At 42.3% G+C, this 20,712-nt stretch overlaps 1 protein-coding gene across 1 annotated transcript; it reads right to left on the reverse strand.

Moving 5' to 3' along the window:
* Positions 1-19,184: 19,184 nt before the first annotated feature.
* On the reverse strand, positions 19,185-20,594 carry LOC120058443 (major histocompatibility complex class I-related gene protein-like). The gene is made up of 2 exons (XM_039007105.1): positions 20,458-20,594; positions 19,185-20,357 (listed from the first exon to the last, which is right to left on the reverse strand). The coding sequence occupies exons 1-2, from the start codon at positions 20,513-20,515 to the stop codon at positions 19,414-19,416; spliced, it is 1,002 nt and encodes a 333-aa protein (XP_038863033.1). The 5' UTR covers positions 20,516-20,594; the 3' UTR covers positions 19,185-19,413.
* Positions 20,595-20,712: the final 118 nt, after the last annotated feature.

Genomic DNA, 20,712 nt, shown 5'->3' on the forward strand with positions numbered 1-20,712 from the left:
TCTCATGCATGCCTCAGTGTTGCTTGCCTTGAAGCGAGCATAGAAGTGGTTTAGCTCGTCTGGTAGGCTCGTGTCACTGGGCAGCTCGCGGCTGTGCTTCCCTTTGTAGTCTAATAGTTTGCAAGTCCTGCCACATAAGACGAGCGTCGGAGCCGGTGTAGTACGATTCAATCTTAGCCCTGTATTGGCGCTTTGCTTGTTTGATGGTTCGTCGGAGGGCATAGCAGAATTTCTTATAAGCTTCCGGGTTAGAATCCCACACCTTGAAAGCGGCAGCTCTACCCTTTAACTCAGTGCGGAAGTTGCCTGTAATCCATGGCTTCTGGTTGGGGTATGTACGTACAGTCACTGTAGGGCCGACGTCCTCGATGCACTTATTGATAAAGCCAGTGACTGATGTGGTGTACTCCTCAATGCCATCGGAAGAATCCCAGAACATGTTCCAGTCTGTGATAGCAAAACAGTCCTGTAGTTTGGCATCTGCTTCATCTGACCACTTTATTTATAGACCAAGTCACTGGTGCTTCCTGCTTTACTTTTTGCTTGTAAGCAGGAATCAGGAGGATAGAGTTGTGGTCGGATTTACCAAATGCAGGGCGAGGGAGAGCTTTGTACGCGTCTCTGTGTGTGGAGTACAGGTGATCTAGAGTAGTAGGATTCAAAATTAGTCCTGTATTGACACTCTTCCTGTACCGGTCAAAAGTTTGGACACACATACTCATTCAAGGGTTTTTCTTAATTTTTTACTATTTTCTACATTGTAGAATAATAGTGAAGACATCAAAACTATGAAATAACACATGTGGAATCATGTAGTAACCACAAAAGTTTTAAACAAATCAAAATATATTTTATATTTGAGATTCTTAATTCAAAAAGGCACTCGCACATCTGAGCTATCTTTTTTGCAGGTGCATGGTAACAGTTGAATAAAATGAGAACAAAGAAGGAACCCGCACTGCTCTTGGTAGTATCACTGCTCTTTAATAAGCATTACATATCGGCCCCATGGCGCTGAAGAAGGCCGTGAGGCCGATATGTAAAGCTTATTAAAGAGCAGTGATACTATCAAGAGCAGTGTGCTGGTTCCTTTTTTGTTCTCATATTTGAGATTCTTTAAAGTAGCCACCCTTTGCTTGATGACATCTTTACATACTCTTGGTATTCTCTCAACCAGCTTCACCTGGAATGCTTTTCTAACAGTATTGAAGGAGTTCCCACATATGCTGAGCACTTGTTGGCTGCTTTTCCTTTCCTCTGCGGTCCAACTCATCATTTGGGTTGAGGTCGGGTGATTGTGGCAGCCAGGTCATCTGATGCAACCCTCCATCACTCTCCGTCTTGGTCAAATAGCCCCTACACAGCCTGGAGGTGTGTTTGGTCATTGTCCTCTGCATGCATTATTTGGTGTTTTACATTTGGTGTTTTACACAGAGGATTTTTTGCAGAATTCTGCATGCAGAGTCTCAATTTAGTGTTTGTCCAATTTTGTGAATAATTGGTTGCTGAGCGGACCCCAGACCTCACAACCATAAAGGGTAATGGGTTCTATAACTGATTCAAGTATTTTTTGCCAGATCCTAATTGGTATGTCAAATGTTATGTTCCTTTTGCTTGCCTCTCTCACTCACTCACACATACATACAGTTGAAGTCAGAAGTTTACATACACCAAATACATTTAAACTCAGTTTTTCACAATTCCTGACATTTAATCCTAGTAAAAATTCCCTGTCTTAGGTCAGTTAGGATCACCACATTATTGTAAGAATGTGAAATGTCAGAATAATATTAGAGAGAATGATTTCTTTCAGCTTTTCTTTCTTTCATCACATTCCCAATGGGTCAGAAGTTTACATACACTCAATTACTATTTGGTAGCATTGCCTTTAAATTATTTAACTTGGGTCAAACATTTCGGGTAGCCTTCCACAAGATTCCCACAATAAGTTGGGTGAATTTTGGCCTATTCCTCCTGACAGAGCTGGTGTAACTGAGTCAGGTTTGTAGGCCTCCTTGCTCGCACACACTTTTTCAGTTCTGCCCACACATTTTCTATAGGATTGAGGTCAGGGCTTTGTGATGGCCACTCCAATACCTTGACTTTGTTGTCCTTAAACCATTTTGCCCCAACTTTGGAAGTATGCTTGGGGTCATTGTCCATTTGGAAGACCCATTTGCGACCAAGCTTTACCTTCCTGACTGATGTCTTGAGATGTTGCTTCAATATATCCACATAATTTTCGCTCCTCATGATGCCATCTATTTTGTGAAGTGCACCAGTCCCTCCTGCAGCAAAGCACCCCCACAACATGATGCTGCCACCCCGTGCTTCACGGTTGGGATGGTGTTCTTCAGCTTGCAAGCCTCCCCATTTTTCCTCCAAACATAACGATGGTCATTATGGCCAACCAGTTCTATTATTGTTTCATAAGACCAGAGGACATTTCTCCAAAAAGTACGATCTTTGTCCCCATGTGCAGTTGCAAACCGTAGTCTGGCTTTTTTTATGGCGGTTTTGGAGCAGTGGCTTCTTCCTTGCTGAGCGGCCTTTCAGGTTATGTCGATATAGGACTTGTTTTACTGTGGATATAGATACTTTTGTACCTGTTTCCTCCAGCATCTTCACAAGGTACTTTGCTGTTGTTCTGGGATTGATTTGCACTTTTCGCACCAAAGTACGTTCATCTCTAGGAGACAGAACACGTCTCCTTCCTGAGCGGTATGACGCTGCGTGGTCCCATGGTGTTTATACTTGCGTACTATTGTTTGTACAGATGAATGTGCTACCTTCAGGCGTTTGGAAATTGTTCCCAAGGATGAACCAGACTTGTGGAGGTCTACAATTTTTTTCTGAGGTCTTGGCTGATTTCTTTAGATTTTTCCATGATGTCAAGCAAAGAGGCACTGAGTTTGAAGGTAGGCCTTGAAATACATCCACAGGTACACCTCCAATTGAGTCAAATTATGTCAATTAGCCTATCAGAAGCTTCTAAAGCCAAGACATCATTTTCTGGAATTTTCCAAGTTGTTTAAATGCACAGTCAACTTAATGTATGGAAACTTCTGAAATTGTGACACAGTGAATTATAAGTGAAATAATCTGTCTGTAAACAATTGTTTAGATAGATTGTTCAGTAGATGTCCTAACCGACTTGCCAAAACTATAGTTTGTTAACAAGAAATTTGTGGAGTGGTTGAAAAACGAGTTTTAATGGCTCCAACCTAAGTGTATGTAAACTTCTGACTTCATCTGAACATACACACAGACATTACTCACGTGGCTTCAAAGTAGCAATCGTAGGAAACGTCTGTAGACTACAGTGCCCGATTTCGGGATTTACTGGTAAGTACTAATATGTTTACATTACTTATTTTATTCATTTCCCACCGTTCTATATGTCAGAACACAAAAAAGTAAAAAACACTCAGAGGCTTCTCTGTCAAATAAATGTGTCTCTGACTACATCGAGAGGTCGGCCGCATCATTACAATCCATTTTTGTCAGCTCTTTGCCACATCACGTCAATGGAGCGGTCCTTAGAAAGCTGCTCTGCTGGTTGACTCGCTCGCAACACAGACATGACACAAACATCACTGGATTCCTATTGAGCATATAATTTATAGTTGTACGATAAAGATTGCGACCTACACACTTCATTAATCCTAAAATAAGTAATTTTGTTTGGAAGTACAAAACTTTTTTTTACGTTGGAGACAGACAAAGCACATCAGTAGAACCAAGAAAAGGCACCCTTCTCACAGCTAATATCCCCTTGTCGATAGTGTGCACATGCTGTTTAAATGGTCAAAATGTTGAATTAGACATTCACAAATTTTGCAAATCACCATGTCATGATATTTTGGGTAAAGTAATAAAGAAGGCGAAATATTTTGGGTGGATCTTCCTAAAACTGATTTTAACTCTACAGTACGTATACAGACATTATGAAGTATGAAAAGGCTTATTTATGGTCAATTATGAACATTTGAACATCTTGGCCATGTTCTGTTTTAATCTCCACCCGGCACAGCCAGAAGAGGACTGGCCACCCCTCATAGCCTGGTTCCTCTCGAGGTTTCTTCCTAGGTTTTGGCCTTTCTAGGGAGTTTTTCCTAGCCACCGTGCTTCTACACCTGCATTGCTTGCTGTTTGGGGTTTTAGGCTGGGTTTCTGTACAGCACTTTGAGATATCAGCTGATGTAAGAAGGGCTATATAAATACATTTGATTTGATTTATTTCTTCACTTGAAATTAATTCACTATGATATCATCATATTTGTATATGGTCTGATGAATCCAAATTTGAGATTGTTGGTTGCAACCGCCGTGTCTTTGTGAGACGCAGAGTTGGTGAACAGATGATCTCCGCATGTGTGGTTCCCACCGTGAAGCATGGAGGAGGAGGTGTGATGTGTGGGGGTGCTTTGCTGGTGACACTGTCTGTGATTTATTTACAATTCAAGGCACACTTAACCAGCATGGCTACCACAGCATTCTGCAGCGTTACGCCATCCCATCTGGTTTGCACTTAGTGGGGCTATCACAATGACCCAACACACCTCCAGGCTGTGTAAGGGCAATTCGACCAAGAAGGAGAGTGATGGAGTGCTGCATCAGATGACCTGGCCTCCACAATCGCCCGACATGTACAGTAATGTACTTGTATGTGTGGGTGAGTCAGTGTCCTGAGAACGTGACTGTGAGCCCCTCGGCGACGACTGCTGGGTCAAGGTATCACCCAGTAACAGTTCTGGACTGGTGGTTCTGTCGGTGTTGCTTTACTCAAAAGTAACTGATCTGGGTGCCTTTTTCAGATGACGTCCTCTGCAGTCTGGACAGTGTACGACACAGGACCAGTCTGAGCAATGACTGTAGCAGGAACCCACTTTCGTTCTTTGAAGTAGTTCCTTGCTCAGACAATTTCTCCAGGTTTTAAAAATCTGTAATTTGCTTTCAATTCCCAACGTTTGACTTGGCCATCCTGTTGACATCGCAACTGTCTCCTTTGTGTTCTGAGGTTTGAGTAGATCGAAGTTTGTGACTAGCTCTCTCTTCGTGAGTAGCGGGGCAGGAGAAGCCTTGGTGGTTGCCTGAAGTGTGTTCCTGTAGGATAGCAGGAAGCTGTTCAAGCGTTGGTGCAGTGTCCCTTGACCCTGAGATGCTTTTAAGGCATGTTTCATGGGTCTGTACGAACCTCTCCGGCAGCCTGTTGGTTGATGGATGATACGGTGCAGACCAGATGTACTGTATGCCATTCACCTGTAGGAACGTGGCCATTTCTTGGGACACTAGCTGGAGTGGTGAAAGGAACCGACAAAACACTTCCGCAAGCTTCTCAATGGTCTTTTCTGCAGTAGCATCCACAACCACAAGAATCATTCTGTCTTCGAATGGACCTGCAAATGTGTATGCATTGCAAAGCCTCCTCCAGCCAATCCCTCAGATGAAGGGGTGCAAGTTGAGGTACGTTGCAAACCTTCTGACAAGAGGAACATACAACAGTATTTGCTCTGTCCTCAATGCTTCCATCCAATCCAGGCCACCAGAAGTAGCTTTGTGCGATTTCATTCATGCGAACCATTCTACAACAACCTGAGTGTAGCTGTTGCAACACTGGTTTCCTTAGCGAAGGCGGAATGATAACTATCCTACCCCACAGCAGACAACTGGACTGTACTGACAGTCCATCTGCGTTGCAGTGCAGTTTTGACTTGCGGTATTTGATGTCGAAGGTGTGTGCTGACAACAACAAAGCCCACGTTTGCAATCTGCTTGTAGCAAGTGACGAAATCCCAGCATGCGGTCCAAAGAGCAGCGGATGATGATCTGTAAGAAGGGTGAACTTCCTCCTGTACAGATAATGGTGAAACTTACGCATTCTAAAAACTATGCCTTCCCGTTCTATCCGTGCATAGTTACTTTCTGCTTTCTTCAATGTCCTCGATGCGAAAGTGATCGGCTTCTCTTCACCGGAAGGCATCATATGGGACAGGAATGCTCCCACACCATATGGACTAGCATCAACATGCTTGTTGGATGGGCAATGATGGGTGTGATGATGTAGTGTGTCTCTAACCACGTTTCCATCCACAGTTTTTATGTTTTGTCCTGACAAAGCAACTGATACAGCAGCTAAGCTGCTAAGCTCGGGATAAAGCGTCCGTAGTAATTCAGAAACCCCAGGAAAGAACATAGTTGGCTCATGTTCTGTGGAGCAGGGGCATCCGAGATAGCCTTGACCTTGGATGGAGCCTTGTGAAGGCCTGTGGTATCGATGACGTATCTGAGGTATTCAACCGATGATTGGAAGAATGCACAGTTGTCCTTACGAACTCGCAATCCGTAGTCCTTCAATTTCTGTAAGGTCGCATCCAAATTCTGGAGATGGTCCTCTTAGTCTTTTCCAGTAATGAGGATGTCATCCAAGTAGTATTGTCCTCCTGGCAATACACTCAAGATCAGATCCATCACCCTATGGAACAGCGTTGGCGCACTTGTGATTCCAAACATTAGATGACAGTACCTGAAGAGCCTCTTGTGTGTCACGAAGGTCAGCAGCTCCTTTGACTTTTCATCCACTTGCAAGTAGGCTTAGCAGAGGTCTATTTGGCTGAACTTTTGACCCCCAGCTAAACCCGCGAAAAGGTTGTTGATGTGTGGTAACGGATACTGTTCAGCAGAGAACACAGGGTTAACTGTGACTTTAAAGTCTCCACATGTCTCTCTGATTCCACCATCTTTCTTAAGGACTGGTACAATGGGTGTTGCCCATTCACTCACGCTGAACGGTTCCAGTACTTTGTTCTTGACTAAAGCATTCTTGTCAGCCTGGACTTTTGGTCTGACGAGTCGTGCTTTCAGAAACTTTGGTTTGGCTTAATGCTAAGCTTCATTGTAATGTATTTCATTCTACCCAGCTCTCCATTAAAGAATTCTCCATTTTTCTTTAAAGGGGAACTTCACTGCTAGACACTATTTGAGGTGTTTTGAATGATGAGAGGGTGTTTCAGACACACAGTCATTATGCACTATATCTGTATTTTAGAATTTTCACTCCAGGAGAGTTCAAATTGAGCTTGCGGTCTGATCTAAAAATGAATGGTCATGTTTTGTAATAATTATTGTGGCCTTTGTGTTTCGCCGATTGCACGATCACGCTAGCAGCGAGTAGATATGGTTGTCCTTGTTCAATAGAGCCATTGGACTTGTCTAAACGATGTTACTATCTGCCAGGACATTGCAGGCTATTTAGGTTTACTAGTTTCCCCTGGCTTTGTAAAGACACAGCCTGACGGGAGCCCTACTTCCTTGTTCCCACCGTCAAAGGCAGGCTTTTCAAAACGGGGGCGTTACTAGTTTACAGGTTCACGGAAGCAATGTTACCATGCACTGTATATCCGAAATTGTTAAATATTTAGCTACAATGGCTGCTTCTGATGATTCCAAACATACAGCCCTATTTATTTGAGCCGGAATACACTGAAGAGGAGTTAAGACAGCGAGAAAAATAATTGCTAGACCATCAAGCAGTGGCAGCAGCCTAGACCAGGCAGGCAAATGACAGACAAGTTGTTTTGCTGTCGGTAGCTTGCTAGCAATATAAGCTCTCTTTTTACATGAGGCAGAGTTGTTTAGAATTGAACAATTAGGTGATTGATTTGGCCATAACGGAGCTTGTTAGTACAACTACAAGGCAAGCTAGCCAAGTTTAGCTAGCTAGCTGTGTATTTGCTATACCTAAAATTCACTGTAGTCTGTTACAGTATACCTAGCTAGCTAACTAGCCTAGCTAGCCTCAGTGCCTCTCATTAGGAGAAAAAGTGGATAAATGTTTTGATGATGATGGCACAGAGTAAAGGAATGACTCATATTAGTCTTGGGGTAACTATACCTGTATGTTGTAGCTAGCTAACGTGTGTCTGTGAGATGTATCATATTCTACACCATGCTGCTACAATAGGATTACAGGCAGCACGAATGCCCATGAACTGTGTAATAGCATTTTGGTTTTTCTCTCAGTCAATACTGCTTGGATACAAAGAAGTTGATGATTCTCTGGAGGAGATGTGAAAGCTCCCGTAACATCAAACTCCCCTTTTATCAAAGTGACTCCGAACACCTCACTGCACCACCCAAAAACACTGTATGCAAGTATTCCCTTTGTAGAAATGTACTATTTGTTATAAGCGTCAGTAGTATATTTTTCTTCTACTGTATGTCATACATTGCCTTAACTGTTCCTGCATACTGCTGTGTAAACTCAACCCGGTCTCCAGAGCAAATAAACTTTGTCTTGAATACAAGCCATGTCTACTTACTTGCTATATTGACAGACAAATCAATCAAATGTATCAATTAAATGTATTTATAAAGCCCTTCTTACATCAGTTGATGTCACAAAGTGCTGTACAGAAACCCAGCCTAAAACCCCAAACAGCAAGCAATGCAGGTGTAGAAGCACGGTGGCTAGGAAAAACTCCTTAGAAAGGCTGGAACCTAGAAAGAAACCTAGAGAGGGACCAGGCTATGAGGGGTGGCCAGTCCTCTTCTGGCTGTGCCGGATGGAGATTATAACAGAACATGGCCAAGATGTTCAAATGTTCATAGATGACCAGCAGGGTCAAATAATAATAATCACAGTGGTTGTCGAGGGTGCAACAGGTCACCACCTCAGGAGTAAATGTCAGTTGGCTTTTCATAGCCGATCATTCAGAGTATTTCTACCGCTCCTTCTGTCTCTAGAGAGTTGAAAACAGCAGGTCTGGAACAGGTCAGGGTTCCATAGCCGCAGGCAGAACAGTTAAAACTGGAGCAGCAGCACGGCCAGGTGGACTGGGGACAGCAAGGAGTCATCAGGCCAGGTAGTCCTGAGGCATGGTCCTAGGGCTCAGGTCGAGAGAATTAGAGAGAGCATACTTAAATTCACACAGGACACCGGATAAGACAGGAGAAATACTCCAAATATAACAGACTGACCCTAGCCCCCCGACAGGGCCAAACAGGCAGAATATAACCCCACCCACTTTGCCACAGCCCCCACACCACTAGAGGGATACCTTCAACCACCAACTTACCATCCTGAGACAAGGCCGAGTATAGACCACAAAGATCTCCCCCACGGCACAACCCAAGGGGGGGCGCCAACCTAGACAGGAAGATCACGTCAGTGACTCAACCACTCAAGTGACGCACCCCTCCTAGAGACGGCATGGAAGAGCACCAGTAAGCCAGTGACCCTGTAATAGGGTTAGAGGCAGAGAATCCCAGTGGAGAGAGGGGAACCGGCCAGGCAGAGACAGCAAGGGCGGTTCGTTGCTCCAGTGCCTTTCCGTTCACCTTCACACTCCTGGGCCAGACTAAACTCAATCATAGGACCTACTGAAGAGATGAGTCTTCAATAAAGACTTAAAGGTCGAGACCGAGTCTGCGTCTCTCACATGGGTAGGCAGACAATTATTAAAAATTGAGCTCTATAGGAGAAAGCGCTGCCTCCAGCTGTTTGCTTAGAAATTCTAGGGACAGTTAGGAGGCCTGCGTCTTGTGACCGTAGCGTACGTGTAGGTAGGTACGGCAGGACCAAATCGTAAAGATAGGTAGGAGCAAGCCCATGTAATGCTTTGTAGGTTAGCAGTAAAACCAGTAAAACTTTGAAATCAGCCCTACTTCACTACATTCATAAAGAAAATTATGTACTTTTTTACTCCATACATTTATCCCTGGTCATTCCTACTGCCTCTGATCTGGCGGACTCACTAAACACATTTCATTTGTAAATGAGTGTTGGAGCATGCCCCTGCCTATTGGTAAATTTAAAAATCAAAGATATTGGTGCCGTCTGGTTTGCTTTATATAAGGAATTTGAAAAGATTTATAATTTTACTTTTGATACTTAAGTATATTTTAGCAATTACATTTTCTTTTGATACTTAAGTATATTTAAAACCAAATACTTTTAGACTTTTACTCAAGTAGTATTTTACAGGGTGACTTGAGTCATTTTCTATTAAAGGTATCTTTACTTTTATTCATGTCAATTGGTTACTTTTTCCACCATAGCTGGTATGTGTTTCGTTACACTCAGTCAATAATGGGGCGTTACATTTTTCCACAATTGTTTACACGTTTGCTGAATCTTTGGCCCATTTTCACAAAACTCTAAACACAAAACCACAAACAAAATGCAAAACTCTACAAATCTCTAACAAAAGCAAACACTGCATTCAAAACTGTTCTATCTCTACAACATTGCACCAAAATCACACACACACGTCATATGAATAGATCTGTCTACCAACCAACACACTGATGTGCTCAACACTATGAATAGATCTGTCTACCAACCAACACACTGATGTGCTCAATACTATGAATAGATCTGTCTACCAACCAACACACTGATGTGCTCAACACTATGAATAGATCTGTCTACCAACCAACACACTGATGTGCTCAACACTATGAATAGATCTGTCTACCAACCAACACACTGATGTGCTCAACACTAAACACTATTGTGAATATCCCATCAGTAGGTTCATGCCTTTTGCATTTTTTGTAGCCGGTTGTAAAAGATTGCTACAGTAATGTATACCTATTAAAATATACATAAATAAACACACACAAATACAATACAGTAACAAAATATATTGTCTTTTATTTCCAAAATGCAGTATTTTTGAACACTTGTGTTTTGTATGTAACACTTTCCATACCCAACAGGAGAAAACCAGGAAAACATTGGGTAAGATAAAGATTTATCTGTACAAAAAAAAAAAAAAAGTGTCTCATCCTTTCAAAACACAAGACAAACACACGTGCAAAATGTAAGAAAAAAGACATTAGGCTGCATCCTATTTTGGTCTGGCAACAGCACCTCATCTACATCATAAGCGATGTTCTCCCTGGCTAAACAGCGGGGAAAGAATCTTCTGGAGTGACGGATCCAGCCGCCGAAAGCCCCCGCCTCAACGTCACCAATGCATCCCCCATTCCCTGGAGAAGAGGCATGCATGCAAGGGGATGGCGGTCATACACCTTCCATCGCCATGCTGAAAAAAACTCTTCAATTGGGTTTAGGAATGGGGAATATGGTGGGAGGTATAGAACAATAAATTGTGGGTGGTCGATGCACCAGCTGCGGACCAGAGCAGCCCGGTGGAAACTCCCGGTGTCCCAGATGACAACATACCTGGGCTGCTCTGGTGCACCCCTCTGCTAGGCTGGAATGAGGATGCCATGTAGTGTGTCCAGGAATGTGATGAGAAGGGCAGTGTTGTAGGGACCAAGGTTGGCATGGTGATGGAGGACGCCTTTCTGGCTAACAGCTGAGCACATGGTGATATTCCCTCCACACTGTTCAGGGACATTCACAATGGCACGGTGGCCAATAACGTCCCGTCTTCATCCCCTTCTTTTGGCTAGTACTGTAATGTGTCTATACAGTGCTGATATGATACTAAATCCACAGTATAGTACTTACTTGCACATATTCATAGTGCTGTTCTTTAACCCTCTCTGAGTTTTGCTCAAATGGCACCCTGTAGACCTGTTTCATCTGGATTTTGTTGTGCTGTAATACACGATCTAATGTAGACAAGCCCACCTGGTGAATGTTATTGAATATTGTGTTGTCTGCAATTATGTGGTTCTGGATTTCTCGTAGTCTAATGGTATTGTTTGCCACCACCATGTTCACAATAGCGGTCTCCTGTTCTGGTGTGAACAGCCAGTGTCTTACACCAAGGCCTTGCCCTCTGTCAGTTCTGAAGAAGATCTACAAATATGATCGGTTACAATCTATTTTCTTTCAATATGAAATGACATTACTGTAACATTGGCCAACAATCACTGAGTAACATAGGCCTACTGATATGTCGGACTGCAGTATACATACATAAAGAGCGTAGTGTAGATGGTAGGTAACTTACCGGTTCTCATGTCTGAATGTACGGTTGATAGATGCAGTAGTGTAGATGGTAGGTAACTTACCGGTTCTCATGTCTGAATGTACGGATGATAGATGCAGTAGCGTAGATGGTAGGTAACTTACCGGTTCTCATGTCTGAATGTACGGATGATAGATGCAGTAGTGTAGATGGTAGGTAACTTACCGGTTCTCATGTCTGAATGTACGGATGATAGATGCAGTAGTGTTGATGGTAGGTAACTTACCGGTTCTCATGTCTGAATGTACGGATGATAGATGCAGTAGTGTAGATGGTAGGTAACTTACCGGTTCTCATGTCTGAATGTACGGATGATAGATGCAGTAGTGTTGATGGTAGGTAACTTACTGGTTCTCATGTCTGAATGTACGGATGATAGATGCAGTAGTGTAGCGGCTCAAGTTGGGCTGAACTCTCTGCCCAGCCTCCCTCATACTCAATCCATGGTTAAGCACAGGGTCAACCAATGTGGCCCTGATCTCATCTGAGACAACTGTCCTTCCTCTTCCTCTCACTCCTTCACCTCTAGCTCTTGCTTCACCCTGACTCCCATTTTCCTCCAAAACAGGAGAGCTCATCTGTGCCCTTTTATAGTGCTAAGCTCTGATTTCTAAGTGAACAATTCAGCAACTAGTGTTTACACCTGTGATGAGTGGGTGTTGCCAATTGGTGTATAGAGCTTGGCATTGTGATTGGCGTTGCTTCCAAAGAGATTTTAATTTTGAATGTTGTGCCTATATGTAGAGAACTGTGTATTGTTTTGCAAAAAGTGTGATATAGAATTGAAAACTGAGTGTAAAGCAGGAATTGTGCTTGCAATTTTGCAGACTTGGTTTAGGGATTTGGTATATTTGTTTCAGGTTGTGGTGATTGCGTTTCAAGTTCCAATTTTAGTGTGTAAACAATTGGGGAAAACTGTAAGATGAGCACCTGCAGTTGTGCTATTGAAAGTCTGAAAGTGCTGGCTACAAACACAGATATTTTGATATTTCTCACATCAACTGGATACACCTCCACGGGGCGGTACTACGTCCTAATAAGCATGATGAATTCTGGATATTGTGGTTTGCTTATAACCAAGAAATGTATCTGGCCCATTTCTACCAGTGAGATGCAGAATTTCTTGTATTTGCGTGTTGTGAGGAAATTCTGCATTTTTATACACATATGATATGTTAATCACATATTAATGAACATATATCGTGAAATAGAGCAGTGGTGAAAATTCCCTTTAAGATGGCAGGTAGGCTTGTGTCTCCATGTGTCATTGTATGCACTGATGGCCAGTCTAGTGTGATTTTCTCCAACCACGAATGTCCCAGTAGTAATGGAAAGTCTCCTTTCACGATGTAGAGTGGCAGCTTTTTAGTTTGTCTGTTTAACTGAACTGTGACATCAGTGATGCTTCCGACAGCGACAGATTCACCTGTGTAAATCTTTAACATGATGTGTGCTGGCTGAAGTGGAAGGTGTTTCAGTGTCTTTTTGTAGACTGTGTCTGACACAAGAGATACAGCTGCCCTTGTGTCAATCTCCATACATACCGGCTGTCCCTCTAGCAAGGGGGAGACATAGTAGCCGTGCGGCCCCCCAGCAACAGTCAGTATATTCAGTGTGACTTCCTTGTCCTTGTCTGATGAGTTACTCACCCCAGTGTTCTCCTGCTCAACAGTGTGAACATGTCTCTTTTTCGTTCATTGGAATATTTCTTTCTTGTTTTCAGTCTTTGACGTTTTCTCTGAGCTCTTTTTGTTTCTGCAGGCTCGTTCGATGTGGCCCTTTTTACCACAGGCTCGGCAATCCATGTCCTTACACCAGCCTGATGTCCCATTTTGCCACAGCCGAAAGCATGTGCCTTGATTTCCCTGTCTCTGATTTTCAGTTTCAACTCTGTGCACTTTTCCTGATTAACTCAACTGCTGAGCCTCTTTAGCAGCTAGTTCCATGGACACACTGACTTCAATGGCCTTTGCCAAGGTCAGATTACTTTCAGTCAACAGTCTCTTTTGTGTAGCTTCACTCCGTAGCCCACTTACTAGTCTATCTCTAATGGTGTAATTTAGAACATCATTAAACTCACAGTACTCTGATAGTTTCTTTAACACATCCACAAACATTGTCACTGATTCTCTCTATCTCTTCCTGATTTCTTCTGTGGAACCTAAAACTTTCAGCAATTACTAGTGGTTTTGGTGAAAAGTGTCTTTTCAGTATTTCCACAAAATTCCCATACGTCTTATTGCCTGGCCTGTCTGGCTGTAGCAGGCTGCATAGTAAATTATATGTGGTCGGTCCTATTACACAAAAAAATGTAGGCCAAATTTTGTCCTCGATGTCATTTACAAGAACAAAATATTCAAACCGTTCTGTATATGAGCTCCACTGCTCAATACTTTCATCAAACTGTCCAATGTTTCCAATAATTTCAGGCATTTTTTGTTTCTTGATTGTCACTCACTTCAATATTGTCCTCAACCACGGCAATATTCTGTTCAGCCATGATCATCTGCATTTCTGTCTCCCGTCTCATTATTGAATTGTTATAAATATGTGGTTATGAAACCCACGAGACATAACAAAATATTGGCTACGAAGAAGTCTGAACCGACAGTGACTATTCTGTACAGAATTTTTTATTTTATTCTATGTTTAAAACTTATTTTCCATGGTACAGTCTAAGCCAGGTGTATTCAACTCTTACCCTGCAAGGTCCGGAGTCCGGTTTTCTGTTATTCCTGATAATTACATTGCACTCACCTGGTGTTCCAGGTCTCAATCAGTCTGTGATTAGAGTGGAACAATTTAAAAAAGCAGTGGAACTGACTTCGAAGTCCAGAGTTGAGTTTGAAAGGCTAATGCTAGCACAGTGCAATGCTAGCTGAGGCAAGTGCATAGCTAAGAGAGAGAGTTAGCTTCGTCATGGACGGCAGAAAAGGATTCGAGACGGATGACGGAGCGGGGAAAAAACTTGATTAAAAAGGGAGGAATATACAGTGTGTAAAGGAAAGGACATTTATTCAGCTGTGAAGAGGAACTGAATATAAAAAACTGCTAAATGAGCGAACTTGAGGATGCAACGTCAGTGAGTGAAGTGAATGAAGATCACGTGACTAAAGAAAATATTGCCATGGCTGAACAGAATATTGCCGTGGTTGAGGACAATAAGAACCCCCATGATGCTCTGCGGCACAACCCCAATACACCACAAACTGTCTTGATCACCTGTTAAACTCGACTGTAGGCTATAAACCGCGCTGCTTATGGGATTGCATACAGCAAGAGAGATGCGCATGGTCATTTGTTGTATGGCTACTTCAGGAATATGAACCCATCACGGCCAGAAAAGGTGACAAACTTATTCTGCAATGGTTATGAATATAAAATAAATAGGAAATAGATTGCTATGGCTATTGTAAAAGGTTGAGTCAATCAAATCTGGTATCAGGATAAAATGTGATTCAAAGTCACCGAATATTCAGTACTTTAAGTATTTTTATTTAAAATTAGCTCAGAATGGTAAATGCAATTTTCGTATATACGGGTTCACTGTATCACCACGCAGGGTAAAGCAGGGAACTGACTGAAATAGTACAGACATCTTCTTTTATACTGTGACAGAGGTAGTTCCAACTTTAGAGTTGGCCTGTCACAGTAGAGGCTTAGCGTGGTTTAAACTTGCTAGCCTATCGGTGGTGTCCAGTCACAGCACTCAGGATTCAAATGTCCAGAATGGTGCTTGTGAAGATTGAGCTGATTTGTTGGTTTCTACACATTCCTCAGTTCCTGTCTTCTTGTTATTCAGCATTTTCCCTACACATTCCTCAGTTCCTGTTTTCTTGTTATTCAGCATTTTTCCATCTTGTCTCAACCTTCTGGTTAGCACAGTCGACACCCTAGATTAACAACAGCTTTTCTGCAGTCACGCTATGTTTTGTGATTAACATGTCCTATTTCTATAAGGCATATATTTATGTTAAAAAGAGAACAAAACCATCCTTCACACTATGTTGAATTATTTTAGATTCCAACACATCGATTTTCACTCTTCTCACTAAAGGCAAATGGCTGCATCCTGTTATTATGTTTTTATGAACCAGGCGGTGATGTGTTTCATCCCCCATATGTCCAAAATACTTAATTCAACGACCAGTAAATCTGCGTACACATGGTCTTAAGTTTGCAGGTGAGCACATTCTCACGTCAAGTTCCATTTTTATAAATGCCAACTTTTGCGTGAAAACTGGCGCAAGCACATCTTTGGGTATATTTTATACGTATGCACGGTTTATAAATGAGCCCCCTGGACTCCACTAGGTATTCCATGCACATTTTTTGCAATGTGTTTAAAAATATATATATATATAATATTGAGTTGCAGCCCCTTTTGCCCTCGGAACAGCCTCAAATCGTCGGGGCATGGCATGTACAAGGTGTCAAAAGCGTTCTACAGTGGTGCTGGCCCATGTTGACTCCAATGCTTCCCATAGTTGTGTCAAGTTGGCAGGATGTCCTTTGGGTGGTGTACCATTCTTGATACACATGGGAAACTGTTCAGTTCATCGTTGCAGTTCTTGACACACTCAAACTGGTGCACCTGTCACCTACTACCATACTCCGTTCAAAGGCACTTAAGAATGTTGTCTTGCCCATTCACCGTCTGAATGGCACACATACACAATCCATGTCTCAATTGTCTCAAGGCTTAAAAATGATTATTTAACCTGTCTCCTCCCCTTCAGCAACACTGATTGAAGTGGATTTAACAGGTGACATCAATAAGGGATCATAGATTTCCCATGGATTCACCTGGTCAGTCTATGTCATGGAAAGAGCAGGTGTTCTTAATGTTTTGTACACTTGGTGTATAATTTGCAAGCAATTTAACTTTAAAAATGTATTTGAAATCACATTTCACAATTTGACATAATGGCAGGCAACATTTGAGCCTTTACATTAGACATTTTCGATTTATTCTATTTTTAAAATAAATTCTTAAGCACTAAGCTACTGAATGAAAAGCCGTTTTGGAGCCAAATAAATCGCTCTTTTAGGTGAATGGAGACAAAAGATCCGGCTCACCGAAAAGACTCGGAATGCCCATCACTACTCCACAACAGTCTTCCATTGAAGTTTCCACTTACAATCATCCACTCTCCTCTAGCAGTCGATGCTTCCAGTTCCCATTGCATGAGCGGTTTGATTCTTCCAATAATCACTCCTTTGCAGCATTGCCTTCTCAGTTGTCAGTTGAATATTACAAGTTACAATCGAGGTATAGGTGTAACGGATGTGAAATGGCTAGCTAGTTAGCTGTGGTGCGCGCTAATAGCGTTTCAATCGGTTACGTCACTCGCTTTGAGACCTTGAAGTAGTGGCAAGGGCCGCGGCTTTTGTGGTGCGATGGGTAACGACGCTTCGTGGGTGACTGTTGTTGATGTGTGCAGAAGGTCCCTGGTTCGCGCCCGGGTCGGGGCGAGGGGACGGACTAAAGTTATAATCAATACATTAATCAATTAGGCTACATTTCATTGTCTGTAATAAAGGTATTATTGTGCAGGATGAACATACTGCATACACCACATACAATACAAAACATGGAGACAATGTAAAGCCATTCCAATAATAAACAGACCTCATACACATGATTCTCCTTACAGTACCGGTGTGTGGGTAAAATCACTGCCGAAGCCAAGCCAGAAAAAAATAGCCATATTACAACCCATGTGTTGTGATAATTGCGTTGTTCCCTCTATAACCTGTTAGTTCATATGCCTTGCCACCATGATATATAGGCCTAATTTCGAGACAATAGGAAGACACAATGGCAGAATAAATTCAACAACACATTTGTTTCATCAGAAAACCAGAGAGCAACATCTGTTCGGTGAAGTCCACAAAGCATATTGCATGTAACAAACAGTTAGTTACATGACCTACAGCATGGACAAGCAAGTTAATGTTTCCAACATTTTTGGATTACTAAACAACTATTGATCTAGAACCACGGAGAGTTAGGCTACCGCATTAAACAGAAGCTGCCTATACTATTCCAGCACCATTTCAACATCATCAAATCACCTATGCTTAATCTAATACAGAGACAACTAAAATATACCAAAAACAATTTAGTCCAATCAACATCAGCAAAATATGATGTGGCTGTTCATGTACTAATTTGTGTGTAGAAAAAACATGTTAACTCACCCTACTTGTAGAGAAACGCCAATGCCATCCTCCTGTCTTTCCCGTTCCTGAAACGGTCTATGACTCTGTCATACAGTACACACTTTTAGTTTTGTTGTCCTAGGCTACCTGGCTAAAATGCTTACTCGCTAGCCTATCTTCCTTTCATGGGCAACGATGATGAGCCAGCTAGTTAACATTAGCTACATATTGAACTTCCATCCTCTCAGGTAACAGGCACAATGTATGAATTTATGGTTGGATCAAAAATCGCCGTTATAATCATTGGCCAGTACGGAGAATTAAATAAAACCACAAGTCAAAATCCCTATCTCCATCCATGGCTAATTTAGGAAAGGGACAATTTTAGCTAGCTAGCCACCGGAGGACAACAACACAACGAGAATCAACAATTCAAGTTTTTTCTGTCCATGATGTTTGGCTTTTGATGTGATGTGATTGGTGTGAAGCCAAATCCAGACTGGCTTCCCTTGACACTTTTTTTTTGGTGCGCCAGGACCCTTCACAGTTGAGCTTGCTCAGTTTCGCTCAACAGTGATTGGCTATTATTTTATACTTTTTTAATCAAGGGAAGCCAAATACTTGCTGGCTTCCCTTGCATTCAATGTTATGGGCAGCAACAATATTATACTCTTTTTGACCAGACAGCATCAGATAGATGGGCTACACATACAGAGACAGAGAGGGGCTGTTTTGCCCGCTCGGATGGTTTCTCCGGTGAAATACATTCATCAAATTAAGAATTGAAAAAAAAAAATTAAACACAGAGAGACTCAATATAAAATGATTGAATGATTTTTTCTTGGTAAAGTCTTTGGGGAAGCCTGGCTTCCCTTGGCACCCATGAATACACGCCACTGTCTCCTGGTTTAGATACTGGATATCAGGAAATACAACACAGATATAAAGTGTATTGTGTAATTAATATAAAGTCATAATTTGAAATAATTATTAAAAGATTACTTTTGTTAATGTAAAATATATACATGCAAATCTGGACCAATGCCCAGATATATGTAATTGTCAACAGTCTCCACAACCTGATCCTTTATTAGTTGTTTGTTGTTGGGTTGAGGTTGGGAAATCAACCAATAATAAAATAATGATTGGCACATTTTGTGTCTGCTCTCATAGTCATAGGTGTCATTGTGAATTGACAAAGTCGCATCAGTGTCCCCAAAAAATATTAGATCTCAGAATCTGATGACAGGTTCATTTCATCGGCCTCTAATGCATCAACGCTGGCTAGTTGCAACAAATTCTACGAAGCGGCGCGTATCCTCCTTGTGAGGCAAATTAAAATGCAGAATAGAATAACAATCAGCGCCATCACCAGTGGAGCTGAGAGGATGAATAGGTGAACTCTCTCCGCCCCAGACTCCCAACTGACATCCAGCTTGTTGTTCAGACTGAGGTGAGAGGCAGTGCAGGTGTAGTTGTGTCTCTCCCTTAGCTCCTCAGTACTGACATAAATACTCTTCCTCAGCTGGTAGGTCCCATCTCCACTAGGCAGCACCTCGCCCCCTGTCAGCTCCTGTTCTGCCACTGGATGGCCGTCTCTCAGCAGGGTCAAGTTGATGTGGCGGGGGTAGAAACCAAACGCCAGGCAGATCACCTGGAGGTCTCCAGAAACCTCTTTCTTTATCAACCTGAGTCTGGGAGGCACTCTCCGCATCACAAAGTTCTCTCTGTTCAGGCATTTTTTCAGTGTGTTGATGCAAATAGGAAGCCAAACATTAGCATAAAGTGTTCTTTCAGTTGCTTGCCTCATCCAATTATATCCTAGTAGTAGTTTCCCAGAATCATATGTAAAATGTGTCATGTTGTAATATACCGCATAATCTGCAAAAATTGCATTAAAAGAGTTCTTTGTCATGATCAGGGCCGGTTCACCATTGTGCAGTATCTCACAGCCACCGATTCTTTGCTGAACGTGAACACCTTCCGTAAGATTTAAGTGGTGCTTTAGGCGAAATGATCTCTCTTTCATGTGGTGGTACATAGTTCCAAGTACATAAGTTCCGTCCTGAGCTTCGTCATTCATTTTGTCTGTAATATGGTAACCCCTGTAGACAGACTGTTTAATGTTGGAGTCATAGTAACCTATTTGAACGTCATCCAACATCAACACAACCGTAAACTCAGGGAAAGGTGTCTCTCCGATTATGTATGTTGCAAGTGCCCACAGAGAATGTGATCCTGAACCTGAGAAAAGAGTGACGTTATACACAGTTATGGACCGTTAACATTTTATGACATAAAAGTCATTAAATGAGTTTGAGATTAAGTTAGTAGTCCATTTTACCTGCGTTGACAATGGTGTAAAATGAAAGAACAAACAAAAAGATTGACAGTTTGCCCATGATTTTGAAGTGTAGCCTTGTGTAGCATGTCTCAAGTTTCTGACAGACTTCCTGTTTCACTTATAAAATAATATATACTAAGTTCCTGCATGTGGGCATTCCAGCGTCTGCAGGAACGCCCCTCCCTCGAGCGTCCCATTGGTTCCTGCATTCCTGTCGTGGCGAGGCGCGCCGGTATTTCGTGGACTGCAGCGATT

Source organism: Salvelinus namaycush, chromosome 2, assembly GCF_016432855.1.
Source record: "Salvelinus namaycush isolate Seneca chromosome 2, SaNama_1.0, whole genome shotgun sequence".
Lineage (NCBI taxonomy): Eukaryota > Metazoa > Chordata > Actinopteri > Salmoniformes > Salmonidae > Salvelinus > Salvelinus namaycush.

What these genes read in the sequence shown, in the direction of transcription:
- LOC120058443 (XM_039007105.1), bottom strand. Translation starts at nt 20,515, where the DNA reads ATGGGCAAACTGTCAATCTTTTTGTTTGTTCTTTCATTTTACACCATT. An exon ending in TTACACCATTGTCAACGCAG is followed by an intron (nt 20,358 to 20,457) that starts GTAAAATGGACT and finishes CTCTTTTCTCAG; the next exon opens with GTTCAGGATCACATTCTCTG.